Source organism: Octopus sinensis, linkage group LG18 (genome assembly GCF_006345805.1).
Source record: "Octopus sinensis linkage group LG18, ASM634580v1, whole genome shotgun sequence".
In the NCBI taxonomy this organism is placed as follows: domain Eukaryota; kingdom Metazoa; phylum Mollusca; class Cephalopoda; order Octopoda; family Octopodidae; genus Octopus; species Octopus sinensis.
Genome location: NC_043014.1, coordinates 17,571,822 through 17,595,794, shown reverse-complemented (window position 1 = coordinate 17,595,794; position 23,973 = coordinate 17,571,822). Strand labels below are relative to the sequence as shown.

The window sequence follows — 23,973 nt, the reverse complement described above, 5'->3', positions numbered from 1 at the left end:
GACATTTAATTTGCTAGGGGGTATAATTGGTAACCAAGGTATTTTTCAGTAAAGGGGAGGTAAATCTGTGATTTTTTAATGTTGGTCTACATTTGATTCTTACAATAGTTGGGATAAATCTTTCATTTTCAATATGGGTTTATATTTAATTCCGGCTTATATTTTTTGATAAGTGAGGCCTTTTTATTTAGTCATACTTGTGTTGAGGTCCAATGAGCAAATTGATATAACGGGACGATTAGGAATTGTGGTTGCAGTTGTTCTGCATATCTGTCAATGTCTTCACTGAGATATATCTGGCAATATTGTGGGGTGGATATCTGTTGTCTGTGGACTGTACATCTTCGTCTGATCGACATTCATGTCGACCCTATATATTTTTTGTGGCAGCCCGAGCATCTGATTACATAAATGAAGTTTTCAGAGGCGCAAGTTAAGTTGGATTTAACTTTGAATTTTTGTCCTTGTCTAAAATGGAATTCTGATCCTGCCAAGAGATTGGGATATGTCCTTCAGTAAGGACGACCACACTTATTTGCTCTTGCGTCCATTATTCTTGAAAATAATTTAGCATTTGTGAAGATCTTCTTTAATGTCTTTTGTTGTTTACTGTTTTCAAAGATTTTATGGGTACGTAGAATTTCCTTCAGTCTGGGGTCCTTATGGAGTATTGGAAGATTTTGGATAATGATCTTAAATGCTTCTTTGTTTCTGGGGTTGTATGTGGAGACATAAGGTAGTGTTTTCAGAGTAGGTATGTTATTTCTTTTTGACATTTCTTAAGATTTTTATGTTAATCGAGTTTTCACGTTTAATCCCTTCATTTATGAGTTAAACTGGGTAGTATCTGTCCTGGAGCACATTTTTAAGTTCTTGCAGTCTTAGTTCTCTGCTATTTTTTTCGGACACTATGGTTCAAATCCTGCTTGCAAGGTTCAAGGGATATTTTTTTTATATGTCTCGGGTGGCATGAGTTAAATAATAGATAGGTATTGTTTAGTGTCTGTGGTTTTGTAAAAAAACGTCCATTTCTATTTTTTGTTGTTAATTTTTTTAACCAATATGTCTAGGAATGGGAATTCCTCTTGGTTGTGTTCAATTGTAAATTGTATGTTGGTGTTATCCAAAAACCTTTTCCAATTTTCTTTTATATATTGGGAGAGAGGGTTTCCAAATTTAGAAAATGACTACTGATATATTGTTATTTCTAAATAGCTCATTGTTAGGTTGGTAGTTGTCGGGGCTGCCCTCGTTCCCATGGCAATTCCGGGTTTTTGCCGATAAACAGACGTATCAAACATCAAGTGATTGCTTTGAAGGATGACTGTTATTGATTCGATTATGAAATCTTTGTTGATCCGTCCTGGTGTTTCTTCTGGATATTTGTCCAGCCAGTCCTGGGTCGCTTCTATTCCATAGTTATGGGATATGTTAGTGTATAGGTTTATCACATCAAATCTAACCAAGACTGTTTCTTCCTTGACTTTTTCTGGTAGGTGATTCAACATATCTAAGTTATCTCTAATATAACTTTTGATATAGTTTAGAAATGGTTTCAGGAGGATGCCCATGAGGCAATTTAACCGATGTGTTTCACAGGATGGATCCGGCTATAATGGGCTGTAATATTAGGTCTCCTGGTGCTGGTGTATGTATGTATTTGGGGATTTTTTGATAGCATATCAAAACAAATACCCCTTCAACCTTGCAAGAAGGATTTGCGCCATAGTGTCCGAAAAAAATACCAGAGAACTTGTGAATTTTTGGTAGACCGTAGAATAGGCCGGGTTTACATTTAAAATTTGTTAAATAGTCTACTTATTTTTGGTTAGGTCGTTTTTGTCAGTCTATTTCTTTTTTGTTAGGTCTTTTCTTCATCCAAAACTCATAATTTGAAACGCGATAGAGAAACCGGTTATTAAGTTGGAAGAAAAAAAATCTTATTTTGCTATTATGAATCTAATATATTCTTTAGTCTTGTAAAACAAATCCTCTATGTTTTTTCATCGCATTTCTTTCCATATATATATATATATATATATATAGTTTTAGAGACAGAGCCACCCTCAACTCAATCAACATTGAAAGATATACCCAACTGAGCCATAAAATATTAAATATGACATTTACTATATCTATTCAGAATCCCATACTTTCCATTTTAAAGATCTTTAAAATGGAAAGTATGGGATTCTGAATAGATATAGTAAGTAACATATTTAATATTTTATGGGTCAGTTGGGTAGATCTTTCAATGTTGATTGAGTTGAGGGTGGCTCTGTCTCTAAAACTATATTTATATATATGGATAAAATACTGAGAGAAGTTCAATTTAGGAATTACTGAAAGTCATCTCAACGAAAACATCTGCAACAGCGAAATCACAATCAATAGATTCAACATCTTCAGATGTGATAGACAAGGCAGATCCCATGGGGGCGTTATCATGTATATCCATGATACCTATGCATGCATAGAACTTGTCAGTGAATCAAATGCCTACTGCAACCTGCTGTGCATAAAAATCATCCAACTTAATACAGTTGTAACAATAATGTACAGACCGCCAAACAGCCCAACATTATCCTTCACTGAGCCACTGACAAAGCTCCAACAAATTCTGGGAAACATGGCGAGTCCAATGCCAGACATTATCCTCCTTGGTGACTTCAACTTCCCTAACATCATCTGGCAACATGGACACATACTAAAACTGGGGACAAAAGCTGAACAAATACAGGCAGCCAAACTGTTGGAAGTCACAGAGAAATTATACCTCAAACAAATGATGACAGAAGCAACAAGAAATAATAATACGATCGACTTGGTTTTCACCAACAACGAAGACATGCTATTTGACCTTCACTCAACCCCAACAATCCTCTCAGACCACAATATTATTGAAATGCATTTACACATTGGTAATGAGCCCAATGCCACAACTCTTAAACAAAAGGACATGCCAAAGCTATTCAGGTATGATTATCACCAGGCAAATTGGGAAACTATTAACAACCAGTTACAAATCATTGACTGGGATCTCTACCTTACTGGGCCAGATAAACACAAGAAATTCTTAAACAAGATCGAAGAAACATGTGCAAAAAATATTCCTCTTAAGAAAACCAAATCCACAAAAAAACCTGTACCACGGGAGCGAAAGATCCTGATGCGCAAAAGGTCAAGACTAAGAAACAAAACATCTAAGCTGAAATCAAAACATGAATTACAGAAAGTCCTTGACCAAATATACAGATTAGAAGACAATCTAAAACAACACTATGATGAAGAACGTAACAATGCAGAAAAGAGAGCCATAGAAAACATCAAGAAAAATACAAAATGTTTCTAGTTTTGCAAAGAAATACTCGAATACCAAGTCAACAATAGGACCTCTCCAGAGACAAAATGGGGATGTAGTGAATAACCCTATTGAAATGGCAGAAATGTTGGGTCAACAGTATGAAAGTGTCTTCAGTGAGCCATCTAAAACCATGAAGATCCATGACCCAGGAAAATTCTTCAAGGATATCAACCATACTAAACCTACCCTATCTGACATTGATTTCAACCTAGAAGACATAGAAAGAGCCATAGACAAGCTCTCCATGCACTCGGCTGCGGGGCCTGATGGTTTCAATGCCATGATACTTAAAAACTGCAAGGTACAATTGTTGAAACCCCTTTACATGATATGGAGGGAATCTATGGAGAATGGCAAAATACCAAATACATATAAAGAAGTACACATAACTCCAATACATAAAGGGGACAGCAAATCAAAACCAAAGAACTACCGACCAATCTCACTGACATCACACATTATCAAGGTCTTTGAAAGAATAGTTCGTGGAAAACTGGTTGAGTTCCTGGAATCTAACAATCTGATGAATTGCAACCAGCATGGATTCAGGTTAGGTAGATCATGTCTTTCCCAACTACTGGCACACCATGACCAAATCCTAGAAAATCTAGAGAATGGATACAACACAGATGTTATTTACCTCGACTTTGCCAAGGCATTTGACAAGGTAGATCATGGCATCCTGGGTCACAAACTTCGAAAGCTAGGAGTAGGAGGAAAAGTTGGTACATGGATACATGAGTTCCTTACAAATAGAACTCAAACAGTCACTGTGAATGGAACCCATTCAACACCATCACCTGTCACCAGCAGTGTTCCCCAGGGTACAGTACTCGGCCCAATCCTGTTTCTCATCCTCATCTCTGACATAGATGAAGATACAACCAGCAACGTCTCATCATTTGCTGATGACACCAGGGCTATGAGACAAATCAAAGACGAGGTGGATACAGAGGCCTTACAAAAGGACCTGACCACCATATATAAATGGCAGGAAACAAACAACATGTTGTTCAATGATAAGAAGTTTGAACTAATTCGCTACGGAACAGATCAAGATCTGAAAAATACAACAAACTACAGAAACCCATCAGGACAACAAATAATGGAAAAACAGTGTGTGAAAGATTTAGGCATCCACATGGGAACCAGCCTAAAATTCAGAGAACACCTTGACTCAGTCTGTCTTACTGCAAGAAAGTACAGCGGGTGGATCTTGCGCACCTTCAAATCAAGAGATACCTCAACAATGAAAACCCTCTGGAACAGTATGATACTTCCGAGGATTGACTACTGTTCTCAGTTGTGGTCACCAACAACAAAGGGCCAACTATCTAAGATGGAATCGCTCCAAAGAAATTTTACCTCATACTTCTCAGAAACGAGGGACCTGGACTATTGGCAAAGACTCAAAACCTTGAAGATGTACTCAATAGAAAGAAGATTTGAGTGATACCGAATTATATACATTTGGAAAATGATAGAGCAAAAGGTGCCAAACTTTGGTATCAAAACCTACCACTCGCTGCGCCACGGAAGACGCTGCCAGCTACCACCAGTCAACAAAAAGGCTGGCCAGGCAGCAAAAACCCTGCGAGAGTCAAGTTTGTTGGTTCGAGGGGCAGAACTATTCAACTCCATTCCGGTACATGTCAGAAATCTATCAGGATGCAGTATGGAATCATTCAAATTGCAGCTGGATAGATACTTAAGCACCATTAGAGATGAACCCCATCTCCCAGGATATACACAACAAGCACAAACTGACTCAAACTCGCTCCTACACATGTCAAAATTAAACAGAGAATACAACCTGGCAACCACACCAGACTCTGAGGGTGGAGTCTTCGACTTGGCCTGAGCATGGACTCAAACTCAAATGAAATGAAATGAAAATGAAAAATATACATATATATATATATATATATATATATATGTTGTTGTTGAATTTAGGAATGGTCATGTTGCCAGTTTAGCCAATAAAAACATATGCACTATATATTTGGTGTTAATTTGCTTCAACCTTATTTTTTACATTAATCTTAATCTTATTTCGGTCAGAGTTCTTTCGTCACACTTCTGTGACCTCATCAGGGGTCCTTTGCTTTCTTCTTTCTTATTTGTGTGTCTCTCCTTACTAACTATAAATATATAATGCGTGTGTTTTTATTGGCTAAACTGGCAACATGACCATTCCTAAATCGAACATCTGTTTCAACACACGATTTCACATCAAGAATCTTGCAAAACAAATATATATATACATATATCATCATCATCATCATCATCATTTAACGTCCGCTTTCCATGCTAGCATGGGTTGGACGGTTCAACTGGGGTCTGGGGAGCCCGAAAGCTGCACCAGTCCAGTCAGATATATATATACATACATATATATACATACATACATATATACATACATACATACATATATACATACATATGTATGTAACATATGGTATAATTATAAACCTGTGTGTATGTATATGTAGTTATTAATGACAGAAATAATGTGATGAAATTTATTTCACACTAAGTTTTAATACCACAACAATTTGTTTCGATTCTTAAAAGCATGTATGTAATTTATAATAATATAAATTATTTCCATTTTTCCGAAGCAGTTTGCCTTGTATTACAATTTTCTTATTGTTAAACAAAATTACATCAAACTATTTCTGTCATTTATAAATATATACTCTCCTTGCCGTTTTCTCTTTAATCGTACTATTTATTCAATGTTTTGTAGAATGATATATTAAGGGGCTTTTTTAGGACTAGTACCGGATTACTTGAATCCATATATTGTGACATTCATATATGTGTTTTTGAGCACGCATGCATGCGTGTGTGCACATGACACTTAGATGCTTTTTATTAATGTTTCTTAAATGTATTTTAGGAAAAATAGCGCCTTATCCAGGCATTTGTATTTGGGATGTAACTGTCTGAAAAACATTACCAAAAAACATTACCTCGTGTTCTGCTTCGGTTTTCATTTTTGCTCAAGAAATGAATGTTAATGGAAAGAATAAAATTTCTATCATAGATAAACATTATTGTTCCCCAATAAAAATTATTAAGTTATCAGAATGGGCCTGTCTCAGCAGATATTTTTGTTGAAGCTGAGCATGAAACAAAGAATTCTTTCATTAGTAGAAAGGAAAACAAATAAATAAATAAACAAAAGAAAACATTAGAATCACTGAACCAGAACATTAGAAAATTAGAGAACATTAGAACACTGAACCAGAATGCTGTATCCACGACTCTTCTGTAATCTCCACACAGTGAACCTGGCTTTTCCTGAGCGAGATGTGAACATGGAAGAAATTCTTGAATCTTGAGATTATCTCCCCGTTTTAAGTGGAGTTGGACTGAATTACCATTTGATAATTATGATACATCCTTTAGAGGCTGTGTTAATTTTAACAAGTCAAGAATTTATGTTGTATGGTATCTAATATTCCTGTATTTGCCTAGGGACTAAGGTAGATGGACAGTATATGCCTAAATAGGCAAATTCAGGTGAAATCCATGCATGACTAGGTTCTTTACGAAATAAATTATGTGGATCCTTAAAATGTCACTTTTTATAGCAAATCCGTCGAATAGTTTTGTAAGGAGGTTAAAAGACAACCGAGGAACTAAATTGCAATCAGTATTTACAACAGTATTTATCAATGTTTGTAAGCACAAGCGACTTCAGCATGGGACCTTGACACTTCAAACTAAGATTGATGATTTCACAAGAAGACAATCACTTCAAAGTGAGAATTATAATTTCAAAGTGAGATTAACGCATAATTTAATAGAGAAAAGAGAAAATCATTAGGAAATTAGGAAATTACTTATTGCATTAATGATTTCTTGTAACTGAAAAACAGTCGTTTTACATTTTGTCTTGTTTGCACAACGAAAAAATTACTGGATTATGCAGAACTGGATGTAAATTTGATAAATTGAATTTATTTTCTAAAGTACGAGGAGAGGGTATATGGATTTTTCAATGGCTTCAGAACATGCAATTTATATGTATTCTATATGCAATTCACTTGCTATGGAGAATACAAAAAATTGCTCATTACCACGTAAAAGAAATCAAACATTTCATACTCCTATAAAAATTCTTGGTAAAAAGAGTCAGAAAAAAAAGTCATTTTTATTGACTCGTTCAAGAGTTAAGTCAATTTAAGTTTTGTTTAAGTGGAATATGCTCCGAAATCTCCCTTTGAAGTTACATGTGCTCACTTGGAAAGAGTATTCTTATGTTGAAGTGATGTGCTCTTTATTAATATTGATTTCGATTTGTATTGTACACTGACAATTGAATCTGGCCGTCAAGTTATAAATTTTCAACAATTTCTGCTTCGAGCCATTGACTATTTTATAAGAAAAGAGAGAAAATCAGCAGGTAATGTAGTCTGGGAAACATTTTACGTTTAGAATTGACTGAATGGTTACGGGTGGAAAGTCTTTGACCATAAGTTTCTTCAATTTGGGCTGATCTGGAGTTAATGTTTTATCTCTTATATCAAAAGTTTCAATATAAATTACCATGCCTACAATTGAAAATTGAATCGGAGCGTCAAATAATTTTGTAAAATATTTTATTAAAACGGTTATAATAGGGAATTACTGGTCTGGATCATATGGTATGATCATTAAGTGCAATAATGGGTGGGATGGGGAAATAAAGAATTGAAGTTCGTTTCGTAACCAAATGGTTTCGGGTTCAGCCTTATTGTGCAACACTTTGAGCAAGTGTCTTGTATAGTCCCAGGATGACTAATTTGGTAGACAGAAACTGTGTGAAAGCCTTATTTCTCTGTTTAAATGTTTATATGTGTGAGTGTGTGCATGTCCACCAAAGTCTCTCAGAAGTAGAATGCATTCAAGATCACCAACAGGAACAGAATCAGAAACTCTGAAGTCCTGAGAAGGGCCAGTTTGCACAGTCTGCAGAAGATTGTGGTGAAAAGAAAAGTAAGACATGCAGGTCATATTTCTGATTGCTTGAAGAACAAATACCCTGGTGGTACCCATTGTATAGCTACATAATGAGTACCACCAGAGAGATGAAGGAAGAGAAGAAGACCCACCTTCAAAGATCTGAAACAACTTAGCATTGCCTGGGAAGATACAAGTAAATGTGCTCAAAACTGGTATTAGTGGTGATGTCTTGCTGCTCAATGTACAGAGCCACTGTATGGGAAGAACTAAGAGCTATTCCTTTCCATATTTTGTACCACTATTCACAAATTGATCGTTAGAAATAAAATCATTTAAAACACAACCAAATATGTAGTTTGGTTTCGTGCCAGGGAAAAGCACCACTGATGCCATATTCCTGGTAAGACAGCTGCAGGAGAAATATCAAGCCAAAGATAAGCCCCTGTACCTGGTTTTCATTGACATGGAGAACGCCTTTGACAGGGTCCCCCGATCCCTTATCTGGTGATCAATGAGGAAACTAGGGATAGATGAATGGTTAGTGAGAGCTGTGCAAGCCATGTACAGGGACACTGCTAGTAAGGTGAGGGTTAGCAACGAGTACAGTGAAGAATTCCGGGTAGAGGTAGGGTACCACCAAGGTTCAGTCCTCAGACCCCTCCTATTTATCATAGTCCTCCAGGCAATAACGGAGGAACTCAAGACAGGATGCCCCTGGGAGCTCCTCTACGCTGATGACCTTGCTCTAATTGCTGAGTCACTATCAGAACTGGAGGAGAAGTTCCAGGTGTGAAAGGAAGGATTAGAATCGAAGGGCCTTAGAGTCAACCTAGCTAAAACCAATGTCCTAATAAGTAGGAAGGTAGACAAGTCACAAACGCCTTCAGGTAGATGGCCCTGCCCGATCTGTAGAAAAGGTGTAGGTAGAAACTCTATAAGATGCACCAAGTGTAAGCTATGGACACATAAGAGGTGCAGCAACATCAAGGGAAGGCTAACTGGGAAGATAGTTTTTGTATGTGGCAGATGCTCAGGAGCAATAAACACTGAAAATGCACAGAGACCAACTTCCGCCACATTCCAGGGAGAAAAACTAGAAATAGTTGATAGCTCCCTTTACCTACGTGACCAAGTCAGTAGCGGGGGCGGGTATGTTGAAAGTGTAACTGCTAGAGTAAGAATAGCCTGGGCAAAGTTCAGAGAGCTCTTACCTCTGCTAGGGACAAAAGGCCTCTTGCTCAGAGTAAAAAGGCAGACTGTATGATGCATGTATACAAACAGCCATGCTACATGGCAGTGAAACATGGGCCATGACTGCTGAGGATATGCGTAAGCTTGCAAGAAATGAAGCCAGTATGCTCCGATGGATGTGTAATGTCAGTGTTCATACTCGACAGAGTGTAAGTACCTTGAGAGAAAAGTTGGACCTAAGAAGCATCAGTTGTGGTGTGCAAGAGACATTTGCACTGGTATGGTCATGTGGCGAGAATGGATGAAGATAGTTGTGTGAAAAAGTGCCACACCCTAGCGGTTGAGGGAACCTGTGGAAGAGGTAGACCCAGGAAAACCTGGGATGAGTTGGTAAAGCATGATCTTCGAACTTTAGATCTCACCAAAGAAATGACTAGACACCGAGACCTTTGGAAGTATGCTGTGCATGAGAAGACCCGGCAGGACAAGTGAGGCCATAACCCGTGGCCTCAGTCCACTTTATGCAAACCTTTCCTTCTTGGGACACAAAACTCTACTTGTGAAGACCTGTTGAGGCAAGTGAAAAACAAAAACAAAATCAAAATCAAAATCGATCAACATCAATGGAAATCATAGCTGTGATACCAGTGCCGGTGGCACATAAGAGAACCATCCGAACGTGGCCATTGCCAGCGCCGCTCCAACTGCCTCCGTGCCCGTGGAATGTAAAAAGCACCATCCGATTTGCCAGCCTCGTCTGGCACATAAAAAGCACCCACTACACTCATGGAGTGGTTGGCATTAAGAAGGGCATCCAGCCGTAGAAACATTGCCAGATCAGACTGGGCCTGGTGCAGCCTTCTGGCTTCCCAGACCCCAGTTGAATCGTTCAACCCATGCCAGCATGGAAAGCGGACGCTAAACGATGATGATGATGATGATGATGAATGCAACACAAAAATGTAATGATGAGAATGTAATTGACAACTAATACTCTTTTACTTATTGCAGTCATTTGACTGTGGCCATACTGGAGCACAGCCCTTAAGTCAAGGAAATCTACCCCAGGACTTATTCTTTGTAAGCCTAGTACTTATTCTCTCAGTCTCTTTTTGCCGAACCGCTAAGTTACGGGGGTGTAAACACACCAGCATCTGTTGTCAAGCGATGTTGGGGGGACAAAGACAGACACACAAACACATACACACACATATACATATATATATATATATATATATATATATATAAATAATGAGTGAGATAAATTAATATTAATTTAAAACCAGTAGTCTAGCATACAAAAATCTGAAAAATCAGAGAAAATTCTAATACATGTGTATATTGACAGGGCAAGACCACTAGGTAGTCGGCCGTATGCTAGAAATAGATCATCAACGATCAAACTACAAAGAATGTTCTCTAGAGGAAAATTCAGCAAACACCAGAAACAAATTAGGCGGGCAAGACAGATGAAAATTTATATAAAAAACAGATTACATTTGTTCTGAACGATCGTACTGACGAAACTACGGACATTTGAATTATGTAATTCGTTTGTTAATAGTTGAAACCGAGGTATGCGATTAATTTTGTTTTTTATATAAATTTTCATCTGTCTTGCCCGCCTAATTTGTTTCTGGTGTTCGCTGAATTTTCCCCTAGAGAACATTCTTTGTAGTTTGATCGTTGATGATCTATTTCTAGCATACGGCCGACTACCTAGCGGTCTTGCCCTGTCAATATACACAATATACACACACACAAATATACGATGGGCTTCTTTCAGTTTCCGTCTACCAAATCCACTCATAAGGCTTTGGTCTGCTCAAGGCTATAGTAGGAGACACTTGCCCAAGGTGCCACACAGTGGGAATAATCATTTTATACACTTTTGTTAGATTTAAGAACAATGTTTTATTCTAAAAATTACATTATTAGAAATAAAATTACTTTACAAGACGTTCCATCTAAAAATATTCTATTTCATCAGCACATGCCATACTCCCTTTTATTGACGTCAATTCCACACCATCAGAGAATGGTTGGTAAATTCTTGCATGAACACATTCTTCGCTTCCAACATGTATCTGTAGAATAGAAATTAAACATTTGAGATAATATCTAAGATTTATCATTAAAGTTTACAATTCTATAAATCAGACAGAGTAGTTAACTCTCTCTCTCTCTCTCTCTCTCTCTCTCTCTCTTTCTATGTACACGTGCATGTGCATGTGTTTGTGTATATGACGTCCCCCGGAAAAAGATCAGCTGAATGCAGTATGCAAAGTCCTTCCTTTTAGACCAGGTAATTGGTTTACCATGTGTAATATGTGAAAAAGTTTGTAAATCAATTTCAAATCTGAAAACACATACAGCAGTTCACAGAGGTCATATCCCACAAAGTGACCCAGTGAATTGTCACATATGTCTCAAACCGGGGTAGATCTGCAGATGGACTGAATAGTCAACTGAGAGGTCATGGATGGAAAGTCAAAAATTCCATTGACAACAAGGAAGCACAAGAAAGAAACAATCATGTGAAGATGGAGCAATCACCATGCATGCATGTAAGATGAATGAACAAAGGACTGTTAAGGCTGCAAAAATTAGACTATTGGGTTGTCCGGAAAGTTTGTGCCAATTTTTAAAGGAAAGAAAAAGGTCAATAAATACTTGCCATTACATTTTTAATCAACCAAATATGAAACATTTTGTTGCACGATGTGTCTCCCTCTTTCCTTTAACTTGAAAATACCCTCTTCTCTGAATTGAGGTGGTTTCATGGCAAAGAATTCATCAAGGTATCTTTTTACGTCATCCAAGGAATTGAAATTTTTACCATTAAGACTATTCTGCAGAGACTTGAATAAGTGGAAATCTGAAGGAGCAATATCTGGTGATTATGGAGGGTGCGGTAGTACATCCCAGCCAAGCTGCAGCAATTTTTGTTTGGTTCCCAAAGCATCAAATGCCGAAAATGAACTTTCTTAAAGGGTTACAGAATTAACACAAATTAACATAAACTTTCTTCCACGAAAAGATAACTTAAACTGTGCTCTAAATGGAGGTGTAGTCAAATCTTATTTTATGGACTCAACCATGTTCTAAAATAAGTCGAAAGGTAAGCTACTATAAATTGGCACGAACTTTCCGGACAACCCAATACGAATAAACAAAGTTAACAAAATGTAAATAGCTATGGAATAAATAAAATACAAAGCAACAATTACCTTTACAAAATAATTCATTCCAGATACTAGCTGTTGCTTAAAATGCAGAGCTTCAAATTCTTTAAATTTTTTCCCCAATTTCTCTTCCATTTTCTGCTTTAACTGAAAACAAATGGTAATATTTATATGTAATATAATTCTTTCTAATATAGGGAAAAGGCATGAAATTTTGTGGGAAAAGTCTGGTCAATTTCATTGATCCCCCTGCTCAACTGGTACTTATATTGGCCCCAAAAGGATGAAAGGCAAAGTTGATTCTGATAGCATTTGAAACTAGAAGAAATGCTGTTTAGCATTTTATTACTTTTATTCCTACCTCAGTTCCTCCAATTGTATATATCTATCGTTACTTTTCATAAAAAGCCCTTTACTTTTTCTGATTTCCAATGTGCATTTTCACTTATTTTTCTTCTTACTTTCCCCTTACATTTCCACGTGTAGTTTCTATTTTCTTTTTGTAATATATGTATATATATATGTGTGTGTGTGTGTGTGTGTGTGTGTAATAGAAATATGTTACAAAAAGAAAATAGAAACTACACGTGGAGATGTGTAGTGTCTTATTCAGTACACTCTTCAACAGTCTGGAGTATTTCAGCCAAACATATTTATTAAAATCTGGGACTGAGAAAATTCAGTCATCTGATTTAAAATGATGAGTAAACTTAATGTTGTTGACTTCTGTTCTTTGTTTTGCCCATTTTTTTTTTTTGTAGATATTTGGTAATGAGGACAGTTCATGTGACTAGCTGAAACCTACTTTGCTGACTCATTTAGAAACAAATTGTAATTGTTTATAACACTCCAAAATACAATAATAAAATTAATTGTGATAATTTGATAAGGAAAACATGAGCATGATATAATTACATGACTGTATTCGATGGTATATACAATGCATTTTTGTTTCTTTTTTAAGTCTCTCAAAACCCTGGGTCCTACATAAGTTGGGCCTCTCATAAGTTTTAATGAATAAAAACTTCTTCCCTCAACATACACTGCTGGAATTGGGATGCATCTAATATGCCCATATGTCTTTTACACCATAAAATATAGTAGCCTATATTATAGAATATATATATACTTGAATTTAATTAAGAAACCAAATGAAAATGGAGGTAAAAAAGATCTATATATGATCAACATTATTGCGTAAGGAGCTCGTGTTCTCATTGTTGTTGCCCAGCCTCAGATCAGCATAGACATAGATGACTTGAATTTCTTCAATTTCCCTATTCTGTTCTTTTTTCTCCATGTCTTTGCCACCTTTCAGAAGAAGAGTAATTACTCAAAACATTAAAGACACTTCCTTCATTTTCCCCCCATTTCCTGAGCAGAAACTAATACCAACACTGTATTCATTTTTCAGCTTGCCAATGTGTTATATTTTTCATAAATTTTGCACAATAAAGTGTATGATAGTCAAATAATTTGATATGATCAGCAGAGCCATTGTTCCAGGTACATAATGTTCTGACTTTAGTTACACTTTGACATGTAGTGTATTAAATGTAACTTGGCAGTCCTAAGATATCCTTTTAGTCTTTTGTTTGTTTTAGTCATTGGACTGTGGCCATGCTAGAACACCAACTTCAGATAATGATTTATTTCTCTTCACTTTTGCTTTAATAGTGATTACTGTGGCATTGAAGTAGCTTTATTTACATTATTTATATTATTTACATTCAACGGATATTTGTCCTCATCGTGCTTGTTGGTAACACAACATTTTGGCTGATATACTCTCCAGCCTTCTTCAGGTGTCTTGGGGAAATTTCGAACCTGGGTTCTCATTCCTAACATATTTTTCGATGTTATTATTATTATCATTGTTATTGTTCAGGTCACTGCTTGGAATCAAACTTCGAATCTTGGGGTTAGTAGCCCACTCTCTTAACCACTACGCCATATGCCTGTGGGCATTGAAGTAGCTTTCTTCAAAACACATTTGCTGGTCTTCTGCACTTAAGACACATAACAGTAAAATACAGGGGGATTAATGAGGCTATTGTTCATGTTTCATTGTTCATGTTAATGAGGCTATTGTTCATGTTTCATTGTTCATGTTTCCAGATCAACCTTGATCAAATAGATCTCTGATCAAAGGTATGCCAACCATGACTCACCCATCTTTTAATTAGGTGCCTAGGGCTGCATTACCTAATGAATGCCATTTACACTATTTAAAATGAGGGAGAGATTGTTGCTATTTCTAGTGGTATGAGGGACAATATAAAAGCTCCCTTATCAGCTTGCTGTTTATTAGCTAATGAGGTTATTCATGCCCCTGTTATGTGTGTGTGCGTGTGTGTTTATCTGGACTAAATGGAAGAATATAGTATGTCCAGGTGTGTGTAATAGTGTATGGGGATACTGTATACCCCATATATATGTACATACACACACACACACATATACATACACATACATACACACATATGTACACATAAATACATGTATACACACAACTCGCATACTTTCCATTTCTTTTACAACTCATAACTACAATGACTTGATATGAGATCATGTATTGAAAAAAAAACAATTGCAGCATGGAAGATATTTGTAAGTTATACAAATATCTTGCACACTGCAATTGTGTGTGTGCATATATATATATATATATATATATATATATATATATATATATATATATATATACAGATATACATATTTATATATATATATATATATATATATCTTGTCAGTAAATCATAAATCCAAAAGAGATGCACACTCTAAGTTATAAAGCAGTAGAGTATTTAGATAAAGATAGTTATGGTCAGTATATGGAGTTACTGTGGTTTTCATGCCCATAAAGTGCTTAACTTTATGACATTTCTTCATACCCTGATGACTGGTGGCCTATAACCTCTCTTCACTTAATCTCTCGAAAATATGGAACAAGTTGACCTTGTATCCTCTAAGAACATCCCTGCACCATCTAACAAGCTGTATACAAGAATGCTGCTGGAAAAAATGATTAATCTAATAAACTGAATGCAATGGTAGGCCTTCTACTATGACTAAGCCATGACATTTCCAGAGAATAATATATACAGGATCAGATATAGGAAGTACCCACCCAGGATCAAGGACCTTAAGGCCTTCAAAACAGAGCTGCTTGGCATCATTTCTAAGCTAAAATTCAGTAAGTCCTCTTTCTCCTTCCAATATAAACTCCATACCAACATTAGACAATTAAAAAATTCCAAGAGGCCCCTAATCTTCTGACATGACAAAAAAAAACTATATAGAATAGACACCCACACTTATAGCAGACTATTAGAAAACAACATTACACAGAACTATAGGCACACTTCCCACCTACCCCATACATACAACATCAACAGCGAAGGCAAACAGTTGGCCAACAAATTAGATATAGCAGATAGGATAGAAATTTTAGCTAAGAAGAATGCTTTTATTACTATCAACTTTGTCTTGAACCTTAAATACTGTCTGATCAACCTGGCTAAATCCAAGGTCGGTCAGGCAAGCCAGCACATACTGAGGAACATTAATGACATAAGGAGACCCACAAACCTCTCCCTATGGTGTAGCACCAACAAGGTGATTACATGGTTTAATGCCAACAAGGAGACGGGCAGATCAAGATTCACCTAATTTGACATTTTGCCCATCTATATCAAAAGGGTTACTGGTCAAGGCACTTTCCTTCCCTAGGGGCTTCACTGACATTAGTGATAGGGACACAGATGTCATAATGCACACTAGGAAAATGGTACTGTTCAATAAAGGTTTGACCTGGATCAAACAAACCAACCCCATGGGCTCCTTTGATGTAGTGAGGGGGTGGCTATGACTGCTGGTGTATGCAACTTCATTGGGTTTTACATCCTGGATACGCTAAAGAATAAATTCCCCTCTATCTTCCTTGGTCTCTACAGAGATGATGCCTTGCTTATCTCTAGAGGAGCTAATAGGCACACCCTAGATAGGCTTAGGAACAATCTGATTAGCACACTTGGTTCAATGGGACTGAAAATTACAGCTGACACTAACCTCACCACTGCAAACTTTTTAGACATCATCCTCGACAAGAGGCTGGCATATATCAACACAGCCTCCTGCCACCCACTCATCATGTTCAAAAACCTGGTGAAGGATGTCAGCAAGAGGATCTCAAACCATCCCTCTAGTCAAAAAACTTTCAACGCAGCAACTTCCCTTACTATAACAAAGCCCTAGCTACAAGCAGATTCTGGGACCACATCATCTGCATGCCAGACCCTAACAACCACAGAAGGAAGCACTGCTGAAATATCATTTGGTTTGCGTCCCCAACTTTCTTCCTCAACTTAGAAATGAGCTAACAATGATAAAAATAATAATAGCAACAACAACATCAGCCACCACCAATGTAGCACCAATAATAGCTCCAACTGCTATGATGACAGCTATAGCAACACCAACAGCGACAGCAGCAAAACTGCCACCGATGATGTCCCCTTTACCAACACCAACACCAATACCAACACCAGTACCAGCAAAAGTAGCAGTGTCAACATCAACAGAAGCAGCATAATACAAAGATACATCAGATGTTCTGGAAACACCTTCATACAGCACCTCTCCAACCACAGGTTCCTGTTCAGGATCCCAGGGAGATGATATGTCACGTTCTTGGGCAGTAATGTGTGGCACCTGAAAATGAAAGGGACTCCACGCATTTAATCTCATGGAAGATCCTAGAACTGAGCACCTACATCATCGGGAACAAGTGTTGCAAGCTGTGCATAGTTGAATGGGTGAGAATATTTAAGAATTCTCTCAATTCGGGAAACACCTTCAATTCTTTGAACCTTGCTTACATTTCAGAAGATTCCTACTGAAGCTCTGGAACCTACAAGCTGACCACATCAACTGCAAATAGCAATCTAAGGGAGACAATTCCTTGTGCTTAACTCTTTGTGCTTTCAACAAGTAGCTATGAGGTCTTTTCCCCGCTCCACTTTCAAGAGAAACTTTAGGCTATTGGCCACTAGGGCCTGAAGAAATGCCATAAAATGAAGCGATTTATGGATGCAAAACCTGAGATAACCCCACAGACCGGTCATAACTATCTTTATCTAATATATATATATATATATATATATATATATATATATATACACACACAATATAAGTCTTGCATTGGATTGAAGAAGGGTATCAAAGTAGTTGATTCTGAAATTCCCAAACAGGAGAATGAAGCAATGAGAGTTTCCCCATAGATATTCCTCTATTTGCAAGAGAAAGACCAAAGATTTGAACAAAGAGAAAAACTCCACTGAAAATATTGAAATAAAACAGTTGTATTATAGTTGAAGTAGTTACAGCTTCATCCACTTCAGTATGATGGTTGCATGAATAATAAAAGGAAGAAGAATATATGCTGATGTAGGCCAAAAGAACTCAATTATTTCACGTTAATATCATTAGGAGTAACAACTCTGCAGTAATCTGACCTCATCAGCTGACAAAGGAATGTTGTATGCAAGTTGTATGTGAAATATTCTATATATAAATATCACCATCATTATCATTGTCATTTAACAGATCTTCCTTACTGGGATGGGTTGGAGAGCTTAACAGGAACAGTTTACATCAGCATGCTTTTCACAGCTCGATGCCATTCAAAACACCAACAGGTTTACTGAGTGGACTGGGTGCCTTTCATATGGCTCCAGAACCCACAACTTTTCCACATACGTGAGGGATCCTTGACTTGCAAAGACAAGGATCCCTCAACTAAAAGAGAAAGTCATATATATATATATCATATATGTATACATTAAATGTGTGTGTGTGTGTGTGTGTGTGTATAAGTATACATACATGTATATATACATATATATAAATACATACATATATATGATGGGCTCCCTTGTCCTTAGATGACGTATGAGGGTTTGACAATATCTTACCGAATAACCACACAGATGATTTGTTTATAGTGATCAAATGTTTGTGAACACATAAGCTCACTCCCTCCATCAGATTGACATTACCTGCACAGGTGCAAATGGGTGTCACATGTAAGATGTCGAAATGATCACAGAGCAACATGAAATGCTTTGCTCAAGAACACAACGCAATGCCCAATCTGGGAATCGAACCTACCTTAACTACTGAGCCATGAACCTTCATAAATACATACGTATATAAATACATGTATACATATATATACATGTATATAAATACGTACGTATATAAATACATGTATACATATATATACATGTATATAAATACGTACATACATATATATACATGTATATAAATACATACATATATACATACATATATATATATATACATACATATATATATATACATACATATATATATATACATACATATATATATATACATACATATATATATGTACACATATATACATACATATATATATCATCATCATCATCATTTAACGTCCGCTTTCCATGCTAGCATGGGTTGGACGGTTCAACTGGGGTCTGGGGAGCCCGAAGGCTGCACCAGGCCAGTCAGATCTGGCAGTGTTTCTACAGCTGGATGCCCTTCCTAACGCCAACCACTCCGAGAGTGTAGTGGGTGATTTTATGTGCCACCGACACAGGTGCCAGACGAGGCTGGCGAACGGCCACGCTCGGATGGTGTTTTTTTATGAGCCACCGACACAGGTGCCAGACGAGGCTGGCAGACGGCCACGCTCGGATGGTGTTTTTATGTGCCACCGACACAGGTGCCAGATGAGGCTGGCGAACGGCCACGATCGGATGGTGTTTGTTACGTGCCCACAGCACGGAAGCCAGTCGATGCGGTACTGGCTACGGCCACGTTCGGATGGCTTTCTTGTGTGCCACCGGCACTGGTACCACAAAGATACAAATTCCATTGATGTTCTTCTATTTTGATTTGTTTTGATTTGATTTTCACTTGCCTCAACAGGTCTTCACAAGTGTCACAAGAAGGAAGGTATGCACAGGTGAACTGACTACGTCCCAGGTAGGGGCCACGGGTTATGGCCTGACTAGTCTTGCCGGGTCGATGGTGTTTTTATGTGCCACCGACACAGGTGCCAGATGAGGCTGGCGAATGGCCACGATCGGATAGTGTTTGTTATGTGCCCACAGCACGGAGGCCAGTCGATGCGGTACTGGCTTACATATATATATGTATACATATATATATACATATATATATCTATACATATATACATACATATATATGTATACATATATATATACATATATATTGTATACATATATATATACATATATATATGTATACATATATATACATATTATATACATATATATATATATATATACATATATATATATATATATACATAATATATATACATATATATATGTATACATATATATATACATATATATTGTATACATATATATATACATATATATATGTATACATATATATATACATATATATATGTATACATATATATATACATATATATGTATACATATATATATACATATATATATACATATATATATACATATATATATGTATACATATATATATACATATATATATGTATACATATATATATACATATATATATGTATACATATATATATACATATATATGTATACATATATATATACATATATATATGTATACATATATATACATATATATACATATATAAATATATAGTTATATATGTATATAAATACATACTTATATATGTACAGTCGCTCTACAAATCTATAATCTATCTTATCTATCTAATCTATAATCTATCTTATCTATCTAATCTAATCTATCTTATCTATCTCATCTTATGTATCTAATCTATCTAATCTATAATCTAGCTTATCTATCTAATCCCTCTAATCTATTTTATCTGCTTATCTTATCTATCTATTCTATCTTATCTAATCCATCTTATCTAATTATCACTGTCACTACTTCAATGCACTTGTTCTAGAAAAAATATCGGTTTCGTCAGTGGTTTTGAAAGAGTGCAAGAGATAGATAGAAATAGAGAGAGGGAGATAAAGAGTTAGAGATAGAGAAGGGAGAGGGAGAAAAAAAGTAATGTGAGAGAGAGAGTATAAGAGAGAATAATTTTTTTTTTAAATTACGTCTGAGATTACGTCCTGTTTGTTTACTCTCCTGTTCCTACTCTAGCAGTGTCATTCATTTGTTCTACAACTCTTTCTCTAAATTTAATCAAATACCCCTCTCTCTCCTCCAATCCTCTTCTCTCTCTCTTACACTCTATTCTGTCTTTCTTTCTCTGTCATCCTCTCTCTCTCTTCTCTACGAAAATATGTGTAAATTACTCGAAGTTAAATGGATTTCTTGCTTTGTAAAGGAAAACAATTGGTGAATCGTTGTTACGAGGACGTATACAAATCAACACCGGTTGTCAAACGGTGGAAGGACAGTCACAAATAAATACATAATATATACACACTTAAATATATACCACGGCCTCTCTCAGTTTATGTCTACCAAATCCACTCACAAGGCTTTGGTCGGCCCGGGGCTATAGCAAAAGACACTTGTCCAAGGTGTCAAGCAATGGGACTGAACCTGAAACCATGCGGTTGGCAAGTGAGGTTTTTAATATTACATTTATTAAATCCAATGCCGTCGACTTATGCCTTCTACGTTTTCTGGGTGAAGACTCGATTATTTTCCTAAAAGGATCGAATCCTTCGGAATTTCTATCCAGGAAATAATAGGGCAGTTTGTTACTTGGTGGTGAATTGGCGGAATCCTTAGTGCAGTGGTTCCTAAACCTTTTATTTAAATGAGTTTTCCCACGGACCCCTTTTAACATGCTTATCGTTATGTAATATTTATATATATGAAATTTTGAATTTAGTTTACCGATCCCCAGCACTACCTTTGCAGACCCCAGGTTGAAAACCATTACCTTAGTGCGTCTGAAAAAAGTCTCGTCGGTAAAAATCTTTATGTTCTGGTTTCAAATCCTACCGAACCCAATTTCACTCGTACTTCATTATGCTAACCCCTCTCGCCAGGGTCGATAAAATGAAATCTAATTAAAGTTTTTGATTATGTCTGTCCACCTAAAACTTAGAAATTATTGAACGGACACCCACAAAATTACATATATACATTAACTACATCACCGAACAGGTAATGGTAAAAAGTTACCAAAATAAGTATGGGGTCGATTAATTCGACTAAACCCTTCAATGAGGTGCCCCAGGATGGCCATCACGTTTCAATAAATGAAACAAGTAAAAGATAAACAATATTTACAACGTTAATCTATCCAAGAAAAGTTCGGGGATTAACCACGGACTGCTGATTAAATTACCACAAAATTTCACATTTTGGGGCAGGATTGTATTCTATATCGGAATCATAGAAATCCGAAAAATTTTTGAAAAAAATTTTTTTTTAAACATCGGAAATAGGTGGTGTGCACGAGCTTTACCTTCGCCAGAACATCGACTGAATATCTTCTATCAGCTACTTTCGATGTGCAGTTGTTACTGCTGTTTTTGTTTAACTTTGATCATACTAACGCCACACCCTTTTATCCATTTCTTTATTTTCCTCGAAGAATCTACACATCCGAAAAATTAGAGTTTGTAACGAATTAGATAATTTTCGACTCTACACAGATGCTGACTACAACTTGAATGGTTTTTAAGGCGATCATTGTTTTTTTGTTGTTTTTTTTTTAAGGTACATATGTACCACTGCGTAGGCGATCTGTAACAATAACGGGTTAATGGTTTCGAATTCTGATACATAGAAGGGTGTACGTTGATTACATCGACACCTGTGTCCAACAGGTATTTATTTTATCGACACCGAAAGGATGAAAGGCAAATCAACCTAGGCGGAATTTGAACCCAGAACGTAAAAAAGCCTGAAGAAATCTGCTAGGTATTTTGTCTGACTCGCTAACGATTCTACGAGCTTACCGCCTTAATAATCCTAATGATAGGGATATAAGCCAACAAACGAGAAGCCCTTACGTGGTCGCTCAGATTGCTAGAAGAGGTAGTCGAATGCTTCTTAATTCAGACTGAATTAGAGAAAACAAATGTTTGTCCTGCATATACAATGTCTGAAGCAATGATAATAAAAAACGGGATGGTCATATCTGTTCGATGCAAACTAGGCAAGAAGAGTAATGATTAAATGAAATTATCGAAAATAGAAAAAAAAATAACTCACTTCATCGCATAAATTTTTAACCTCATCAGTAATATCTTTTTTGTCAGACAATCCTCCACACAAAGGCATCGTGATAAACGAGGAAATAGTCAGCAGATCCACTAGTTAAACAACGAAGTAGTCAGCAGATCCACTAGTTAAACAACGAAGTAGTCAGCAGATCCACTAGTTAAACAACGAAGTGCGCTGAAGCTTGTTTGGGTGGTTGTTTATAAACTAGTGTGCAACGGTAGAAGTTTTTCAATGAGAATGAAATCTATGGAAGCTGCTACACGCAGAAATGCGTTATTTCTAGTTTTAACAAATTTCCCGGTTCATTTATGATTTATTCTTTTACGTGCTTGCATCTTTTGACTGCGATCGTGCTGAGGCACCGCTTCGAAGGCTTTAAGTTGATCAAATCGACCACAGTGCTATTTCCTTTTCATTCTAGTTCTTATTTTATCGCCTCTTTTGCTCAACAGCTAATTACAAGATGTAAATAAGCCAACACAGATTATCAAGTGGTGTGGAGACAAGCGCATACGCACACACGTATACGTAGAGAGATATATAGAGATATAGAGGCATACCAACACAAGTATGCCCCACCACCCAAACACACTTTGCTTCCTCATATCTTTCAAAGAAATTTTTTGGGTACTACTTAAGAAGAGTGGTCCCGGTGCGCGCACTCACGTACTCGCGCATCCGTACTAGCTAGTCGTGACTAGTCGATCCTACAACGACTACCTAGCAAAGTAAATAAAACACAAAATAAATAATTTTTTTACCCAAAGTAAATAATTTTTTTTAAAACAAAGTAAATAAAACACAAAAACAAAGTAAATAAATCACAAAAGCACAAAGGATCGACTAGTCACGACTAGCTAGCGCGGATACGCGAGTGCGCGCACCAGGACCACTCTTCTTAAGTAGTATAATTTTTTGTTTTTTTACGAAATTCTCCCCCAATACCTTTCACAGTGTGCAGATTACAATTATTTCAGAATTTAATATGAAAAAGAAAATGGTTGATTCACGCACATACTTACTGACTGGCACATTAC

The 23,973-nt window shown here is 36.6% G+C and overlaps 2 protein-coding genes across 3 annotated transcripts; both read right to left on the bottom strand.

The window, feature by feature from the left end:
- Window positions 1–1,187: 1,187 nt before the first annotated feature.
- LOC115221649 lies at window positions 1,188–1,571 on the bottom strand. The gene has a single exon (XM_029791851.1). It carries the CDS (start codon window positions 1,569–1,571, stop codon window positions 1,188–1,190), a length of 384 nt encoding a protein of 127 aa, XP_029647711.1.
- Window positions 1,572–11,402: 9,831 nt separating this feature from the next.
- Window positions 11,403–23,211, bottom strand: LOC115221764 (cystatin-B-like). Of its 2 annotated transcripts, none has more exons than XM_036510756.1 (4): window positions 23,099–23,211; window positions 22,925–23,033; window positions 12,739–12,840; window positions 11,403–11,595 (listed from the first exon to the last, which is right to left on the bottom strand). In XM_036510756.1, exons 2-4 carry the CDS (start codon window positions 22,991–22,993, stop codon window positions 11,476–11,478), a joined length of 291 nt encoding a protein of 96 aa, XP_036366649.1. In that variant the 5' UTR covers window positions 22,994–23,033; window positions 23,099–23,211; the 3' UTR covers window positions 11,403–11,475. The 2 variants fall into 2 exon arrangements, with proteins under 2 accessions (XP_036366649.1, XP_036366650.1); XM_036510757.1 differs by having other exon boundaries at window positions 22,925–23,043; window positions 23,108–23,204.
- Window positions 23,212–23,973: the final 762 nt, after the last annotated feature.

Excerpts from the sequence above, each read along its gene's own strand:
- LOC115221649 (XM_029791851.1), bottom strand. The coding sequence starts at position 1,571 with ATGGGCATCCTCCTGAAACCATTTCTAAACTATATCAAAAGTTATATT.
- LOC115221764 (XM_036510756.1), bottom strand. The coding sequence starts at position 22,993 with ATGCCTTTGTGTGGAGGATTGTCTGACAAAAAAGATATTACTGATGAG. Across the intron at positions 12,841-22,924 it reads TTAAAAATTTATGCGATGAA|TTAAAGCAGAAAATGGAAGA; the intron begins GTGAGTTATTTT and ends ATTTGTTTTCAG. Across the intron at positions 11,596-12,738 it reads GAATGAATTATTTTGTAAAG|ATACATGTTGGAAGCGAAGA; the intron begins GTAATTGTTGCT and ends TCTATTCTACAG.